General features: G+C 38.4%; 1 protein-coding gene across 1 annotated transcript in view; it reads right to left on the reverse strand.

The window, feature by feature from the left end:
* Positions 1-19,506, reverse strand: part of FOXJ3 (forkhead box J3) — a 99,331-nt gene that overhangs the window by 29,090 nt on the left and 50,735 nt on the right. Inside the window, exon 4 of the mRNA XM_081085585.1 lies at positions 11,695-11,778. Coding sequence (XP_080941711.1) covers positions 11,695-11,778 — 84 coding nt within the window. The remainder of the gene's footprint in view (positions 1-11,694; positions 11,779-19,506) is intronic.

Genomic DNA, 19,506 nt, shown 5'->3' on the forward strand with positions numbered 1-19,506 from the left:
ACTTCATATACACTGTTTATGAAACCAGGATGAATGTGAAAATCAATATAGATGGTTTTCTACATTTAAAATTTTGGATATTGTGACAACTCCTCTCTCCCTCCCCGCCCCCTCTAATTCCTCTCTCCCTCCACCCCTCTCTATCTCTCCTTTTCTCTCTCACTTCTCTCCCTTCTCCTTCTCCCTCCATTCCCCTCCCCTCTCTCTTTCTCTCTCTCAATAGACAGTTTTTACTGCTTTGGTGAGCCCTCAAGAGTTTTCAACTTCAATGCTGAAAGTTAAAGAAGGACAGATATTAACAATTTGTGGCTATGATGTTAGTTCTATGCACATTCCCTCTCTGGCAAAAAAATATCTGTCCCACACATGACCCAATCAAACATTTATTTTTAAAATATATTGGATGAGAAAGAGCAACTTCACTGAGACACATTTCTAAGATTAATCTACTCATCACTTAATTCCTCAGCATAAATTTTTTTCATCTGATAATCTACAAAGGTAGGGAACAGGCTTCTTGAATGAAATGAGAAAGGGAAAGACAAAGGTTACCCTAGAACAGCCGTGGGCAACCGAAATGAATAAAACTAAAAAAAAAAAAAAAAAGACCGTACCCTTTTATGTAATGATGTTTACTTTGAATTTATATTAGCTCACACAAACACTCCATCCATGCTTTTGTTCCGGCCCTCCGGTCCAGTTTAAGAACCCATTGTGGCCCTCGAGTCAAAAAGTTTGCCCACCCCTGCCATAGAAGGTAGAATCTAGCACTTACTACTAGTAGGTGCTGGGTACACATTGAGAGTGAGATGAAAATTGAAAAGGGCTTCAAAAATACCAGTAGAAGAACTACAAATATGCCTCAATTTTGGTGCCAGCCAACTTAGCTATACCTAAATTAACGTAACATTACTTTAGAAAGTTACAAATCTCATGTTCCTCTACATCAACTGAATTATCGCAGTCCAGACTACTGTTTCACTATTTAATTCTCACTAATCCCTACTGGTAGGAGGAAACAAACCTATGTTGTGTGATTTCGTGCAAACTGCTCAACCTTTACATATTTATTAAGACTGGTTTTGTAGCTCAACATGTGCTATATCTTGGTGAATGTCTGTGTGTACTTGAAAAAAAAATAGGTATTTTATAGTTGTTTGGTATAGTGTTCTCTAATATCAATTAGACCAAGGCATTTGATAATGTATTCCAATGTTCTTTAATTTTTTTAAATTGATTTTAGAAAGAGGAAGGGAAAGGGAGAGAGCTATAGAAATATCAATGAGAGAGAATCATCGATCAGCTGTCTTCTGCACGCCCCCTACTGGGGGATCAAGCTGGCAACCTGGGCAATTGCCTGGACCAGGATTCAAACCATTATGACCTCCTGGTTCATGGGACACTGAGTCACAGCCACCTACTCATTTTTATTTATCAGCTTTGCTTCATGTATTTTGAAGCTCAGTTGTTAGTCACATTCCCATTTACAATTGCTATGTCTTTATCAATAATTCCTTTATCAAATGTTTTTAAATTTCTGATATACTGTCTTAAAAAGTCTGTTTTAGCCCTGACCGGTTTGGCTTAGTGGATAGAGCATCGGCCTGTGGACTCAAGGGTCCCGGGTTCAATTCCGGTCAAGGGCACGTACCTTGGTTGCAAGCACATCCCCAGTGGGGAGTGTGCAGGAGGCAGCTGATCGATGTTTCTCTCTCATCGATGTTTCTAACTCTCTATCCCTCTCCCTTCCTCTCTGTAAAAAATCAATAAAATATGTATATTTTTTTAAAAAAGTCTGTTTTATATAACATTAACCCATTGTACGCCATAAGCGTCTGTAGACGCAAGCGGCAGACCTCCCCCACCCACCACACACATCTATAAAAAAGAAATGTTTTCCCTAAGTGGCAGCCCTGACCAACTTTAAAATCATTTTTCGTGAGAATTTTCAACGAAAAATATTCAAGAACACCCGAATTGTGAGTAATGTATTTATTTTTATAATATTCATTGCAAATTGATTTTTTAAATTAAATCAAAATATCTTGGTGTGTGGGGATGGTTTCCGTTTTGGACACATAGTAGTTAAATGGTTAATATAGTCACTGCACCCTTATGCTTACTATTTGTATGGCATATATTTTTCCATGCATTACTTTCAACTCATCTGTATCTGAAGTCATGACTCTTATAGGCCGCATTTAGCTGAGTCTGCTTTTTTAGCATCTTTAACAATCTCTGCCGTTTACTGTCATGTTTAGACCATTAGCACTTATGTAATTGTTGGTACTGTTAGATTTGGATCTAAATTGTTTTCTTTTTCACCTCTATGTTTTTAGTTCCTTTCTTCCACCCTTTTAGATTTAGATATATTTTAGTATTCTAATTTATCTATTTGCTTTTTAGGTATACCTCAAACTAGGTATTAAAGAATGTGCTCAATCTGAAAAAGAGCATCTACAGAAGCCCCACAGCTTATGTCATACTTAGGGGTGAGAGACTAAACCAGGGGTCCTCAAACTTTTTAAACAGGGGGCCAGTTCACTGTCCCTCAGACCGTTGGAGGGCCGGACTATAGTTTAAAAAAAAAACTATGAACAAATTCCTATGCACACTGCACATATCTTATTTTGAAGTAAAAAAACAAAAAAACAAAAACAAAAGAAAAACATGGGAACAGCCCTAACCGGTTTGGCTCAATGGATAGAGCATCAGCCTGCAGACTGAAAGGTCCCAGGTTCGATTCCCGTCAAGGGCATGTACCTTGGTTGCGGGCACATCGCCAGTAGGGGGTGTGCAGGAGGCAGCTGGTCGATGTTTCTCTCTCATGGATGTTTCTAATTCTCTATCCCTCTCCCTTCCTCTCTGCACAAAATCAATAAAATATATAAAAATATTTTTTAAAAAATGGGAACAAATACAATATTTGTATTTGCATGTGGCCCGCGGGCCCGTAGTTTGAGGACCTCTGGCACTAAACACTTTTCCCTTATGAATGAAAAAAAGGCAAGGATGCCCACTTCACCACTCCTATTCAACACTGTACTGGAGAGTCTAGTCACTGTGGGAAGACACAGGGGAGAGGAAAGTGAGGGACAGAAAAACTATCTATTTGTAGGTGACAACTGTTTATATAGAAACTCCCAAGGCATCTTCAAAACAACTACTAGAATTAAGTGATTACAGAATACAAGGTTAATATAAAAAAATCAATTACATTTTTATATACTAGCAGCAGGCATTTCGAAAAGTATTTTTTAAAAAAGTATATAGCATCCAAAAACAAAATATTCAGGATTAAGTCTAATGGAAACATCCAAGTTCTCTACACTGAAAACTAAAAACATTCCTCAGAGGAATTATAGACCTCATGAATGGAGAGATAGTATGTATATGTTTTCATAGCTTGGAATAATCAATACTGCTAAGATATCAATTCTCCCCAGATCAGGACTGCCTGGGATAAGAATGGAAAAAGACATAAATTACTAAAGGACATGAGAAAAGTTGGGGAATGATGGAAATGTTCATTTGACAATGGTAATAATTTCACATATCAAAACTCCTCAAATTATAAGCTTTAAATATTCAATTAACTGTACATAAACTATCTCTAAGTATTGTTTAAAAAAAAGAAAACTAAATCCTACCCATTCATAAAAATAAAAATGACCTCTTATGGAAAGAAAACTTCCTGGTCTACATCTCTAATTTAATAGGATTTCTCTTAACTTGAAAATTCCCAGAAAATTCTATTTACACATATCTCTTGGAGGCAACATGTAGTGCCTCCCACATAATGTACACCCAGTACATGTTTGCCAATTTGAAATAAATGCTTTTTCCACTCTGCGAGTTCTAAGAGTAGAATGTAGTTTGCGCCCTGACTGGTTTGGCTCAGTGGATAGAGCGCTGGCCTGCAGACTCAGGGGTCCCAGGTTCGATTCCAGCCAAGGGCATGTACCTTGGTTGCGGGCACATACCCAGTGGGGAGTGTGCAGGAGGCAGCTTATCGATGTTTCTCTCTCATCGATGTTTCTAACTCTCTATCCCTCTCCCTTCCTCTCTGTGAAAAATCAATAAAAATATATTTAAAAAAAAAAAAAAGAATGTAGTTTGCATTTCTTCCTTTGCTCACTTATACCTTTAACACTCACTCAGACTCAGCCTCAGAGAAGGAAAGCACACAGTGGGGCATCATTTAATCCACAAAAAAACACTTTGAATAATAATGGAAAAAACTGAGACACAAATAGCACAAAGACAATAATCTCAAACATACAGCAAGATGCAAAGTATTCTGCCTAGAAGAATATTCTCTTTTCTATTTATCCATCCATCCTCCCATTATCTTCCTGATTAAACTTGTAATCATCTTTGAACTATAACACACACTAAAAGAAAAAATGTGTGTCCTCCCATCTTTGTTCCAATAAAAGCTGGAAAATTGGAGATTATGTGTTCTTTACAGGGTCAATATGTTTACGATAGTAAGTTTATATAGCCATCTGGCCTTTACCTCCTCAAATAACGCCTACACAATGTGTTAGAAGATTTAAGCAAAACTGTCCAGGGCAATTTCCCCTTGCTCTCCCTGCTTCTACCCCACACAGCATCTAAAGTAATCTCGTTAAAATGTAAATCACATTATGTCACTACTTTGCTTATGTCCCTCCAATGGCTTTCCACCTCCCTCAAAATAAAGCCCCAAGTCCTTTAATATGGCATAAAAGGCCCTACACAATCTTCCTCCTGCTCCTACTGCTTGCTTCTCTAATGTCAAGTCCTATTACTCTTCCCTCCTCACACATACTAGTCCAATGGTCGGCAAACTGCGGCTCGCAAGCCACATGCGGCTCGTTGGCCCCTTGAGTGTGGCTCTCCCACAAAATACTGACTTCTGCGCATGGGCCACGAAGTTTCAATCGCACTGTATATGTGCGCCCGCACGTGGTATTTTGTGGAAGAGCCACACTCAAGGGGCCAACGAGCCGCATGTGGCTCGCGAGCCGCGGTTTGCCAACCACTGTATTATTCACAGTGGCCTCTTGTCTTCATGCCAAGTATGTTTCTCCCTCAGAGCCTTTGTACTTGTGAAATTTCAGAAGAGAGATTCCAGACCTATATAGCTAGCAATCCACTCATATTTACATATAAAGAAACTATGGCCAGAAAAATTAAACATCTAAGTTATAACAAATAACTTTAAAACTAGGTCTCCTAATTTTCAGGCTATAAGTATTTCCCCTAAATCTTATACTTAAAATAAAAGTGATACCTCATGACTTTGTAACATGACTTGGTTTTGCTCATAATTTTACTATGCTCTTAAACTTACAGAGGCACTTCAGATAATTAAATGCAGATAAAATATAATACAATGTAAAGGGTTTTAAAAATAACTTCCTTTTCCTTTTCCAGCCAGATGATCAGAAATTTTACATTTCTAACAGGTGCATTATTTCCTACTTACAATTCTTTCAAAACACTTTACCTGTGCTAAGCATACAACAGAAACAGGAGACTTTGCAACCCATAGCAACAGCTACAGACAGCCCTTAAAACTATTTCCTTAACAGTAATAAATTTGTCCACTTAGTTATTTTAAAATTTGAATGAGGCCGAAACCGGTTTGGCTCAGTGGATAGAGCGTCGGCCTGCGGACTGAAGGGTCCCAGGTTCGATTCCGGTCAGGGGCATGTACCTGGGTTGCGGGCACATCCCCATTGGGGGATGTGCAGGAGGCAGCTGATCGATGTTTCTCTCTCATCGATGTTTCTAACTCTCTATCTCTCTCCCTTCCTCTCTGTAAAAAATCAATAAAATATATTTAAAAAAAAAAATTGAATGAGGCACTTAGTCAAACACTAAGCAGTGACCAGGAAGAAAAGTCTTTGAATTACAAGAAATTACATATTCTAAAAGACGCACCTTCTAATTTAAGAAGAACAGATATGCCCATACACACCTTGAAAAGACAAAAAGATGTTTGTTTTTTAAAGGATTTCCTATGTTTGGGGTGGGGGTGGGATCCAATTTAATAACTAAGCCAAAGGCTATGAAAATGTAGAAGTCTGTGAATATAAAAAAACAAGGGTACACACAGATCTGATAACACACATACACACTCCACCAATAGAAAAAGCAAGGCATATAGCAAACACTGTCAGAACACAACTATCTTCCCTCTAGTTTCATTTCTACACTCTGAAGGCTGTTTACTATAAACATTTGTAACTCTCTGCCTAATGGCTTTTTTTTTCAGTTGGGGAGCATGCTTTGGCTTTGTGGAGGACAGGCCAGAAGTGTAAAAAAGCTAATGTCATTAGCAGCATCACTCACTCAATGAGGGGGAAGAGATGATAAATAAATATACCAGCTCATTGCCCCACAGTTCTAAGCCGCCTCCCAGAGTTCCCAGGGGGATTGAGCTCCAAGTGCTCACAATAGTAATTGACTTGATAATTGCCCCACTTTCCTAGGATCAACCCTCAAACTACCTGTGATCAAGCCTTATCTACCTCTGGGGGAACTCAAATCATGACAGTTATCTTTTCCTTTCTCAAAAGAAATGTCTCCTGGGATAGGCATGAAATCTTCCTTTAACACAATACTTTCAAACTTTTTGGTAGCAGGACCTCTTTAAACTAAAAAGTTATTGAGGATCCCAAATAGCTTTTGCTTATGTGAGCTATACCTATTGATATTTACCTATTAGAAATTAAAATTGACACAAAATGTATTCATTTAAAATGATTAATAAATGCATTGCATGTTAACATAAATATTGTTTTGTATGAAAAATATGGCCTCCAAAACAAAAACAGAGTTTTTTTAAAAAAATTGCTTTAATAACTGGCTTACTGGAAAACCATTAGATTCTCATATCTGCCTCAGCATCCAATCTATAACAAAATCATAGGTCATGTAATCTCTGGAAAAATTAATGAGTAAAAAAGGCAAGGAACATCTTAGTATTAATGTGAACATAGTTTTGACCTTGTGGATCCCCCTAAAAGGGCCTCACACACTGAGAACCACTACTTTAGCGTAACAGGTTCCTATAGGTCAATGGTTCTCAACCTGTGGGTCGCGACCCCTCAGGGGTTGCCTAAGACCATCGGAAAACACATATATAATTACATATTATTTTTGTGATTAATCACTATGCTTTAATTATGTTCAATTTGTAAGAATGAAAATACATCCTGCATATCAGATATTTACATTACAATTCATAACAGTAGCAAAATTATAGTTATGAAGTAGCAACGAAAATAATTTTATGGTTGGGGGTCACCATAACATGAGGAACTGTATTAATGGGTCGCGGCATTAGGAAGGTTGAAAACCGCTGCTATAGGCAATGAATAACATTGCACAATAGCCAAGACACATGATTAAGTTTTAAAAGGGGGGAAGGGGCAATCAAAGAATGAACGAAGAGTATGTTTTTATGGTTATCAACATGCACTAATGTGGTGCTCATTCTCTCAAAGCCTTTCTTCTATTCTTGACACCAGTTCCCTTGGAATAGTATAACTGCTTGCCAATCTTAAAACAAAACGAAACAAAACACTCATAGGCAATATCAAGCTAATTTTGCTTTTTTACTATCCTAAGCAGCTTCCAGTAGATGGGTTACTTTTTAACCACTAATCTAGTCTTCCACACATAAGTTCAGCTTACTCTTTCACACTGTCAATCACCCTCATTATCTGCCATTTCTGTTCATTTATGAATACTTATTATTATTCAATAGAGGCCCGATGCACAAAATTCATGCCAGAGTAGGCCTTCCTTCCCCCAGCTACCGGCACTGGGCTTCCCTCCGGCACCCAGGACCCGGGCTTCCCTTGAAGCTCTAGCTTCGTCCTTCCAGACATCCGGTCTAATTAGCATATTACACTTTTATTACTATAGATAACAATGACATTTATTATTATTCATTAATAAATACTTAATAAATATCATTTACTCATTAATAAATAATCAATATATCTTCTGGTTGAACTGAACAGACAAGGCCAAATTAAAAAGCAAAATGCAGAAGGTCAAGCTTTCAGTCAAGATGGAAGAGTAGATACTGGTAAATGGGATACTCACATCCTCTCACAAGCACATCTAAATTACCCTTAAAACTACAGAGCAACCATCATTCAGAACTGCCTGAAATCTAGCTCTAGATCCTTATAACTAAGGATATAAAAAAGAAGTCACACCAAGACTGGTAGGAAAGGGAGTGGACTGACAATTCTTGGGGGGAAAGGGGTGTGGGGGTGCAGGAAGAGACTGGACAAAAATCGTACACCTATGGATGAGGACAGTGGGAGGGGTCAGGGCAGAGGATGGGGTGAAAACTGGGTGGAGGAGCGCTATGGGGGGAGGGAGGGAGAGGAACAACTGTAATAATCTGAACAATAAAGATTTAATTAAAAAAAAAAAAAAAAAAGACTGGTAGGAAAAGCCCTGGCCAGATAGCTCAATTGGTTAGAGCAGCGGTTCTCAACCTGTGGGTGGCGACCCCTTTGGAGGTCGAACGACCCTTTCACAGGGGTCGCCTAAGACCATCGGAAAACACATATATAATTACATATTGTTTTTGTGAGTAATCACTATGCTTTAATTATGTTCAATTTGTAACAATGAAATTGGGGGTCACCACAACATGAGGAACTGTATTAAAGGGTCGCGGCATTAGGAAGGTTGAGAACCACTGGGTTAGAGCATCGTCCCCATATGCCAATGTTGTGGGTTCAATACCCCAATAAGGGCACATACAAGACTGAACCAATGAACTCATAAATAAGTGGAACATTAAATCAATGTTTCTCTTTCTCACTGGCCCCCCTTCCTCTCTCTAAAATCAATTTTTAAAAATGACAAAATAATAAATAAAAAAAAAGACTTGTAGGAGGCATGGAGATGTGAAACAGGCTGGTCCCACACCAACATGTGGTTGCAGAGGTCCGCCCCTCCCCTCAAGGAGGTCACAGTTTGAGTTTTGGGCTTGATCTCCGGTGGGGGGCCTGCAGGAGGCTACCAATCGATGATTCTCTCTCATCATTGATGTTTCTCTCTCTCTCCCTTCCTCCCTCTGAAAACGATTTTTTAAGAAACATTACAAAATGTATTGTCTTTCTTGAACTCTATGTTACAGCCATATTAACCTGTCGGTTCCTTTAAATTTTGTGAACACTTTTTAACCACTAGTTTTCCACACATAAGTTCAGCTTACTCTTTCACACTGTCAATCACCCTCATTACCTGCCATTTCTATTCATTTAACAGGTCTTCACTTAGATATCTGTTCTTCAAGGAAACTTTTCCTGAGTTGCCTAGACTAAATTTTACTTCTCTGCTATATGGTCCCACAGTTCTCAAGACCCTTATCTTCAGGGTAACCACATTATCTATCATCTAAATACCATTTTGAGAATGAATGGGGAACTATTAATAACATTGAGGAACATTGTCACTCTACCATATCAGTTTATCTTTCCTGCTTAAGTGAAAGCTTCATAAGGAGAGTATGGGTCTGTCTCTGTTCTCTAACACAGCTCTATGCTTACAAAGTAAGAAGTGTGCTCTCACTCACTGTCTCTCAATGAATGGCATGACTTATTCAAATTAACATGAAAAAGGGAAAGCTCAAACAGACAAAATGAACTACCCAATCCTGATACTTTTCCATCTCTATATCATATCTTTACCAAGGCCTTTTATTTTATGCTTCACTACTCACCCCACCCCCCATCAGAAAAACTTCATGAGAGCAGAGAATGTCTTTCTTAATTGCTGTTGCTCCAGCACCCAGAATTGTACCTGCTCATGGCACTCAATACTAAATACTAAATGTTGTTCTACCTTGCCCTGCCTGACTTGATCTGAAAGTCAAACCACATAACCCATGAAACCTTCCCAGATAGTCCCAGTAAAACAGTCTCTCCTTCCTCTGCACACAATGATATTTTATGTCTTTCTTATAATACTTTCCATACATACTTTACCCTTGTGCTATAATTGTGTCTTTATCATATCTCATTTTTCTTAGTATACCCCACAGCACCCAAGCATAATGCCTGACACAGTATCTACAGAACAAATATCTGTCAAATTAAATTGGTAAAATTACAGTACTACAGACAATTCCAGGTATATGTTTTGAAACCTGATACCACGCTAATTTTCTAGAGAACTTTCTCATTTATGTACACATTCCTAGCCCAGGCCATTACCGTTTTACCAACTAGACTACTGCAACTCCATCTACTCAGCATTGAGGGAGTTTAGAACAAGCTACTGTAGAATGTGCCAATTTAGTTTGTGAATTATTTTGAGCTGAAGGCAATAAAGACCCAGCAGAGTCAGCAAAAGCTTTTTATATCCTCCTAACTGCCTAAAGGAAATTAGAAAGGTGGCCTGTACCAGTAAGAGAATTATTACCAAAGATAACTTTATATCTAAGAGGCTTATCTGCATGGCACAGCAAACATCTATTTACCAAACATTTGCTCTTCCCACCTTCCTGTGAATTGCTTTTCTCCCTTTTGAAGACCCCTATCTCTATCCCTCTCCTTAGCCTCAATTGCCTGGCTGCTTGTGGTGCTCCCATATGTACTGGTACATACCTAATTAAACTGTCTCCTAGTAATTCTGTCTTTTATTACAGGGGTTTAGAACAAATTTATTTGACCAAATGTTTACTGTTTCTTTCATCTTATCATATTCCCTTTGACCTGATTGATTCTGCAACCATTTACTGATACCTATTGTAAACTGTAAAAATCACTAACACTGGAGACATATATTTCCTCTGTTCTTAGGGGATCACAGCCTAACAAAGGAAACAAATACAGAAACAATATCTACAAAGTGTGAGAAATCCTATAAAAGAACATTGGAAAAATTCTACAAGAATGTGAATGAGGAAATGAGGAAAAGCTTCATAATGTACTTAACATTTGAAATGGGTCTTTAAGAACAGTAGGGTAAAATATGTATGTATATGTGTGTGTGAGAGAGAGAGAAAGCGCTGAAATGCTAGAAAATGTACAGTGAGAAAGCTGAAAGGTAAAGTTAATGTCTGGTGACAGTCTAAGTGTTTACTAAAAATAAGTTACAATAAACAACTTAGAATACCAACTAGCGCTCCTTTTTCTCCAAATCTTGGAGATAAAATTAATCTTGCAAATTAATTTTTGAGCATGAATTTACAAGTAAGAATTATCTTACAAATAACACATATACTTAACAGATTTTGTGTATAAAATAATTATTACATAGTTGGAAGAAGGAAAAAGCATTTGAAAGATAATCAGGAAAATTCAATTTAATTAGACTGTATGCAGTGAAAAAGAATAGTTTTGTTAACTAAAACCAACCCTCAATGTTGCACATGCCAGAGGAAAGAGTCTAAAATTAAAACTCAAGAAACCTGGATTTGAGTCTCAGATAACAGTTGTGCCCTAATTACAAAAACAACCAACACACCTTTTACTTAATTCCTAAACTGCCCATCTCACCTGAGTTAAGATCAAATAAAACAATGAATTTGAAAGTGATTTGAAAAAATACAAAATGCTATACAGATTAAGTATTATCTTCATTACAGTTATACTTGCTGTATTGAAAATGAACCTTGAAAATCTATATTTCTGACATAATGACACAAACTAAATAAAGAGCTTATACCCGTTCTACAGATCGTGCTCTCTTCTTTGGCCGAGTAGGCAGCGCATCTTCCTTCGGATTGGTGTCTATTGCCCAATAGGACCCCTAAAGTAAAGAAATAAATTATATTAACAATATATCCCAGCAACTCTATAACATTAAAATGGATTGTTACAATCCTATGCTCCAAAAGCAAACATTTTGCAAATACAACATAAGTAACATGAGAGCCCAGTCAACAGGGCTCAGTGGTTAAGCATAGACCTATGAACCAAGAGGTCACAGTTCAATTCCTAGTCAGGGCACATGCCTGGGTTGTGGGCTTGAATCTGATCCCCAATGTGAGGCATGCAGAAGGCAGCTGATCAATGATTCTCTCTTATCATTGATGTTTCTCTCTCTCTCCCTTCCTCTCTGAAATTATATATATATATATATATGTATATGTATGACGCAGTGCACAAAATTTGTGCACTGGGGTGGGGGGTGTCCCCTCAGCCCAGCTGCACCCTCTCCAATCTGGGACCCCTCAGGGGATATCCGATTGCCAGTTTAGGCCCGATCCCTGTGTGTGGGATCGGGCCTAAACCAGCAGTTGGACATCTCTCTCACAATCCGGGACTGCTGGCTCTCAACCATTCGCCTGCCTGCCTGATTGCCCCTAACCGCTTCTGCCTGCCAGCCTGATCACCCCCTAAGCACTCCCATGCCAGCCTGATCGACACCTAACTGCTCCCCTGCTGGCCCGATCACCAGCAACTGCCCCCCCGCCGGCCCGATCACCCCCAACTGCCCTCCCCTGCCGGCTTGGTTGCCCCTAACTGCCCTTCCTTCCCTGCAGGCCTGGTCCCCCCCAACTGCCCTCCCCTGCAGGCCTGGTCCCCCCCAACTGCCCTCCCCTGCAGGCCTGGTCCCCCCCAACTGCCCTCCCCTGCAGGCCTGGTCGCCTCTAACTGTCCTCCCCTGCAGGCCTGGTCACCCCCCAAATGCCCTCCCCTGCTGGCCATCTTTGCAGGCCTGGTCACCCCCCAAATGCCCTCCCCTGCTGGCCATCTTTTGACCACATAGGGACAGCCGTCTTGTGCAAGGGCATGACAATTTCCATATTACCTCTTTATTATATAGGATTTTTAAAGTAGCATAAGAGAAACACTAATTTAGAACTGAGAAAAGTAAAGTTCATATGGGAAAAAAAGTTCATTTATAACTTAAGAAGCCAAGTTCAAGAACTTCTGCCATAGCCAAATAAAAAGAGATGATCAACTGAACACATTTAAAAATATATGCTAATTCTTAATTGAACACACGATAATTACAACAGCATATGACATTCAAGTTTAATAGAATTTTATGTATAAAGATACTTTCATGGGACTTCATAAGTCTATAATACTGCATTATGAAAACCTTGCTGAATGACTAAGTGGATGAGAATAGCACTCATTTTTTTTTTTTTTTTTTTTTTGTCCTTAGAAATATATCAACTCAGTATTTCTTTGGTTTGGAAAAATTAATCTAGGATATAATCAACTCAATTTAACCATCATAATTAGAGTCTAGAGTGTTGCTGTCTCTATGTTCACCTTCTGATTCTACTGAAAATAGTAAACCATTTTCCTGTCAATTTTCTTTTTAAATCCTCACCCAAGGATTATTTTTCCCACTGATTTTTTTTTTTAAAGAGAGTGCAACATCGATATAAGAGAGGCATGACTAGTTGCTTCCTTGACTGGGGCCAAGCATTGAACCTGCAACCCACGTACATGCCCTTGATCAGGAATCAAACGCGAGGCACTACTAAGCTACATCGACGAAGGCTCAATTTTTCATTTATCATTATGAACAGGGAAAAAAAAAAAAAAAGCAAAAAAAACCTTAAGATGTCATACTTTGGACAACACAATAAAAAAACTGAAGAACAGCCCTAACCGGTTTGGCTTGGTGGATAGAGCATCGGCCTGCGGACTGAAGAGTCCCAGGTTCAATTCCGGTCAAAGGCACGTACCTTGGTTGCGGGCATATCCCCAGTAGGGGGTGTGCAGGAGGCAGCTGAACGATGTTTCTCTCTCATCCATGTTTCTAACTCTCTATCTCTCTCCCTTCCTCTCTGTAAAAAAATCAATAAAATATATTTTAAAAAAAGAAAACTGAAGAACAATAGTGGTGATTTCATTACTATATCATTCAATCATTCTTTTGTATTCTTGTTATTTTAGTATTTGAGCATGATGGGGAAAAACTGATGGGTATTCATGAAATAATTCTTAAGATAATGAAATCTTTTCAAGATTTAGGAAAAATAAGATCACTAAAATACCATATTGCATGTTAGATTTATAAATGAATCACATATGGTAATTGCAAGATAGAATAAGTTTTATTCTAGTTTTTTTTTTAATATTAAATTTTCTATTTGCTCTTCAGAAAACATCTAAGAAAGAATGTAAGGCATAAAATAATCACCTTTACAAATGAGAACTGCTCAAAATTGATACTCAAAAACTAAATTGGACCCTGATGGTACACTGAGGATTAAATATCATACACATGAAATATTCCCTCCAAAGTTTGACACATATTGTTTTGTATTAATCTTATTCTTTCTCATCTCCTACAATTTCTATCAAAGAGCAAGCATACAAATATTTGGCAAATCTGAAATTTTTAAATATAACAACTTTTATTTAATTATTGAAGAGAGTTGTGCCTACAAAAAGATAAATAATTTGGGTAATTCTAAAGATTTATTCTTTCATTTAACATTTGCTAAATTTCTACTTTGCACAAGAAAAGGCAAGTAAAAATAACAATAGCTAAAATATTTTTAGAGAAACATATTATCAAAAATAAAATGTAAGAACAAGCTGTATCAGAATATAACCTAATCATCGAACCCAACCTGGGGAAATGACACATGCTTAATCATCCAAACTGGCTAAACTTCTCAAACTTTGGGCAGATACCAGAAAGGTAACAACCCTTCTCTTAATGACAGTTCATGTATGTGCTAGTCACAATGCTCAATCTGAAGTGTAGTGAAAGAGACAGAAAAGATATCTGCACAGTTAAGTCTCACCATTTTCATGTCTTTGTTCAAAATTCACTTTCTCAAAGAATGTACCTTACTTATTCTTTTGAAAATTGCAATCCACACCTCAATCTACTTTATCTACCCTTTTATATAGTGTTTATAATTGTCTCACATTCTACATAATTTATGTATTTATTTTGTCTACTGACATCCTCCCATAAGGCTGTAAGTCTTTGAAGGCATGAATTTTTTTCCTGTTCTGTTTCCTGATGCATTTCAAATGTCTAGAATAGTGACTAACACATAACAGGAAAGTAAGTTATCACCATAAAGTGCTAAGATAAGTGAACTGAATCTGCAAGGATGATCACGCTCAGATCTGATAGAAAACAGAGGGGAATAAAAACAATTTTAGGCAGGAGAAAATAGCTCGTACTCAATAAGCATTTTTAACCATTTGCCTGCCGTAAGTCTGTAGATCAACTTTAAAATCATTTTTCGTGAGAATTTTCAACGGAAAATATTCAAGAACACCCGAATTGTGAGTAATATATTTATTTTTGTAATATTCATTGCAAATTGATTTTTTAAATTCAAAATATCATGGCATGTGGGAATAGTTTTCGTTTTGGACGTGTGGCAGTTAACTGGTTAATATTCATGGACTCCCAGGAAGTCTGTGGACAGGATTAAGGGGCTCCATTAACTTGGGTAATAAGAAAATGCATTTCTTTCCATTATGAAGGTAAGAGCAAACCACAGTTTAGCAATACCTAAAAAAGTTTGTTTACTATCACATTTTATCTCAAAATGTCGCTCTACTACTCATTACTTATTTTCACTTTTACTTAGTTACCATCTTAAATTTTGTTCAATTTTATAATTTAATGTTACCAAGGAAGCACAGATTACTGTATCACAAACTTGTTAACAGTATTTTCATAATAATTTTAATGTAGCTGCTTCTCCTTTTAATCCTGTATGTTCCGGTTTACACGTTTAAAAAAATAGTATTATTCTGAGGAGTTTCACAGGCTTCAACAGAAGTGCCAAATGGAGTCATGACATAAACAAGTGTAGAGATTCTGGTGCTCAAGTCATAGGCATATGAGAGAGAATAAGACATTAAGAAAACTGTTTAGGAGAGAAAGAGAGAGAAACTAAGATGGCGGCATAGGTAAACACCTGAAATTGCTGCCTCGCACAAACACTTCAAAAATACAACTAAAAGACAAAACGGACATCACCCAGAACCACAGGAAGGCTGGCTGAGTGGAAATTCTACAACCAGAAGGAAAAAGAAAAGCACACTGAGACTCAGAGGAGGTGCGGAAGTAAAGTGCAGAGGTACGGAGGCGCGCGCGGAAAGGGCTGGCAACTGAGGATACGGTTGTCTTTTTCAATCAGGAGGGAGACAAGCTCCTGACTGCTCTGAACTCCAGTTCCGGGCAAGTCTCTGGAGACCCAGACCCATACAGGAAAAAACTGGAATATCTGGCATCGGGTGGAACTCCAGGGCGGCTTTCTCTCAGAGGTGCTTGCAGCGGCTACCAGGGGACACTGAGAGTGGGGCCTCTTAGGGCAGGGCTGAGGATCAGCCATAGCTGTTTGCTCCACCCTGTTGATTCCCTGAGACCCCACCCCACCCAAGCTGTGCGCAGAGGCTTTTGCATATGAATGCCCTGGCCCTCTGCAATCTAAAATTACCTAACAAACTGCAGCTGGGCCAGACAGACACAGAACTTCCAAGAGAAGGCCCAAGGCCCCACAGCAGCTTGCACTGCTTCACAGCTGGGCCTCATCTGGGCACCTCCAAACCCCAAATAAAGAGGAATCTGCAGATCTCTCCATAGCTCCTGCTGGGTAGCCTCAGGGAGAGGCTAAATTAGCACCTCCTTAGATCCAAGAGCCAGTGTACCCAGTGGTCAGAGTGGGACCATCCAGATTACAACTCCTCAGATCCATAAGGGACACACTCATGGGGAAGACTCAGTGAGCACCAAAGCCCCACTGAAGCAAGTCTTGCCCCAGAAGGGTGTCTCCAGCACAGAAATTCTCCCACTGTAGACAGAGCTGATTCTCATAGCCAATTGGCCTGGAGGTCAATTCCTCCCAGTGATAACTACAACAATCAAGGCATAACTACAACAAGACTGTGCACACAGCCCACGAAGGGGTGCACCAAGAGTGTCCACCTCAGGTAATTGGGGATGCTGAGCCACTGGGCCCTATAGGACACCTAGCACACAGAGCCACTCTACCAACACAGGAAAGCAGCCAAAATGCGGAGACAAAGAAACAGGTCACAAATGACAGAAATGGAGGAAAGCAAACTACTGGATATAGAGTTCAAAACCACGGTTATAAGGTTTTTCAAGAATTTTCTAGAAACCGCAGATAAATTTAGTGAGACCCTTGAGGATATGAAAAAGGACCAACTAGAAATTAAGCATACACTGACTGAAATAAAGAATAATATACAGAGATCCAACAGCAGACTAGAGGATCGCAAGAATCAAGTCAACGATTTGAAATACGAAGAAGCAAAAAACACCCAACCAGGAAAGCAAAAAAAAAAGAATCCAAAAATATGAAGATAGTGTAAGGAGCCTCTGGGACAACTTCAAGCATACCAACATCCGAATTATGGGGGTGCCAGAAGAAGAGAGAGAGCAAGATATTGAAAACCTATTTGAAGAAATCATGACAGAAAACTTCCCCTACCTGGTGAAAGAAATAGACTTCCAAGTCCAGGAAGTGCAGAGAACCCCAAACAAAAGGAATCCAAAGAGGACCACACCAAGACACATCATAATTAAAATGCCAAGAGCAAAAGACAAAGAGAGAATCTTAAAAGCAACAAGAGAAAAACAGTTAGTTACCTACAAGGGAGTACCCATACGACTGTCAGCTGATTTCTCAACAGAAACTATGCAGGCCAGAAGGGAGTGGCAAGAAATATTCAAAGTGATGAATACCAAGAACCTACAACCAAGATTACTTTACCCAGCAAAGCTATCATTCAGAATTGAAGGTCAGATAAAGAGCTTCACAGATAAGAAAAAGCTAAAGGAGTTCATCACCACCAAACCAGTATTATATGAAATGCTGAAAGGTATCCTTTAAGAAGAAGAAGAGCCGAAACCAGTTTGGCTCAGTGGATAGAGCGTCGGCCTGCGGACTGAAAGGTGCCAGGTTCGATTCCGGTCAAGGGCATGTACCTGGGTTGCGGACACATCCCCAGTGGGAGATGTGCAGGAGGCAGCTGATCGATGTTTCTCTCTTATCGATGTTTCTAACTATCTCTCTCCCTTCCTCTCTGGGAAAAATCAATAAAATATATTTAAAAAGAAGAAGAAGAAGGAGAAGAAGGAGAAGAAGGAGAAGAAGGAGGAGGAGGAGGAGAAGAAGAAGGAGGAGGAGGAGGAGGAGGAGGAGGAGGAGGAGGAGGAGGAGGAGGAGAAGAAGAAGAAGAAGAAGGTAAAGATAAAAATTATGAACAACAGATACATATCTATCAACAAGTGGATCTAAAAATCAAGTGAATAAAAAATATGATGAACAGAATAAACTGGTGAATATAATAGAATCAGGGGGATAGAAAGGGAGTGGACTGACAATTCTTGGGGGAAAGGCAGTGGTGGGTGCAGGAAGAGACTGGACAAAAATCATACACCTATGGATGAGGACAGTGCGGGGGGTGGGGGGTAAGGACAGACGGTGGGGTGGGAACCGGGTGGAGGGGAGCTATGGGGGGAAAAAGAGGAACAACTGTAATAATCTGAACAATAAAGATTTAAAAAAATAAAATAATAAAAAAAAGAAAACTGGGAAAAAAAAGAAAAACTGTTTATCTAAGTTAAAAAAAAAAAGGACCTAAAGAGAATTTAAAAATTCCATTTTTGCTTTACTTAAATGTTATTTCCTTCAATTAGGTGGCATACTGATTCTAAGTTTTCTTATAATTAATTCATAAATCCCGAAAATTCATTAGAAATGTATTATTGATACCAAATAACCCAAATTTCAAATCTTAAGAGCCTTTATAGCCCTTATTTTTTAACTTCTTTACAAGCTATCACAGCTAGGCAGCAGTGAAAGAAGTTGTGCTAATACACTATTTATAATCATTTTTATGTACAACCTTTACATAATGAAGAGTGTGCCAACAACTTTTAAGAAATCTTGATCTCTGAACCTAGTATATCATATGAAAATTTGTTTATAAATAGACTTCCTCACTAGACCAGAAGTTTTAATGTCAGTGATATCTTATTTATCCTTGTATCTCCACAACCAAGCTTAGTACCTAATATAAAGTTGTAACAATAAATGTTTGCTAAACTTAATTCTAATGAATGTCATATTTGACGATGCACTCAAGTTATTAAAATAATTTAAAATATTAAAATATTCATAACATCCAGAGCTATGGGGCCTATAGATACTATAGCTCTACTTTTTTTTTTTTAGTATAAACCCCACATTTTATTCCTTAAGTTAAAAGGAATAAAGGACAGAAAGACATCCTGTGGTTCATGGCTTAGAAAATTTAATATTAAGATGGCAGTATGCCCCAAATTGATCTATAGATTCAATACAATTCCTATCAAATCCCAGTCAGCTTATTTGTAGGAATGGCAGGGTGATCCTAAAATACACATGTATTTGACCTAGAATAGTCAAAACAATCTTGAAAAAGAACAAACGTATCCTGATTTTAAAACGTACTACAAAGTAACAGTAATTTGAAGTAAGAGTATAAAAACAAGCCTGTATATTTTGGGTCAATTGATTTTCCA

The sequence above is a fragment of the Myotis nattereri genome (assembly GCF_964212035.1).
Source record: "Myotis nattereri genome assembly, chromosome: 3".
Classification (NCBI taxonomy): Eukaryota; Metazoa; Chordata; class Mammalia; order Chiroptera; family Vespertilionidae; genus Myotis; species Myotis nattereri.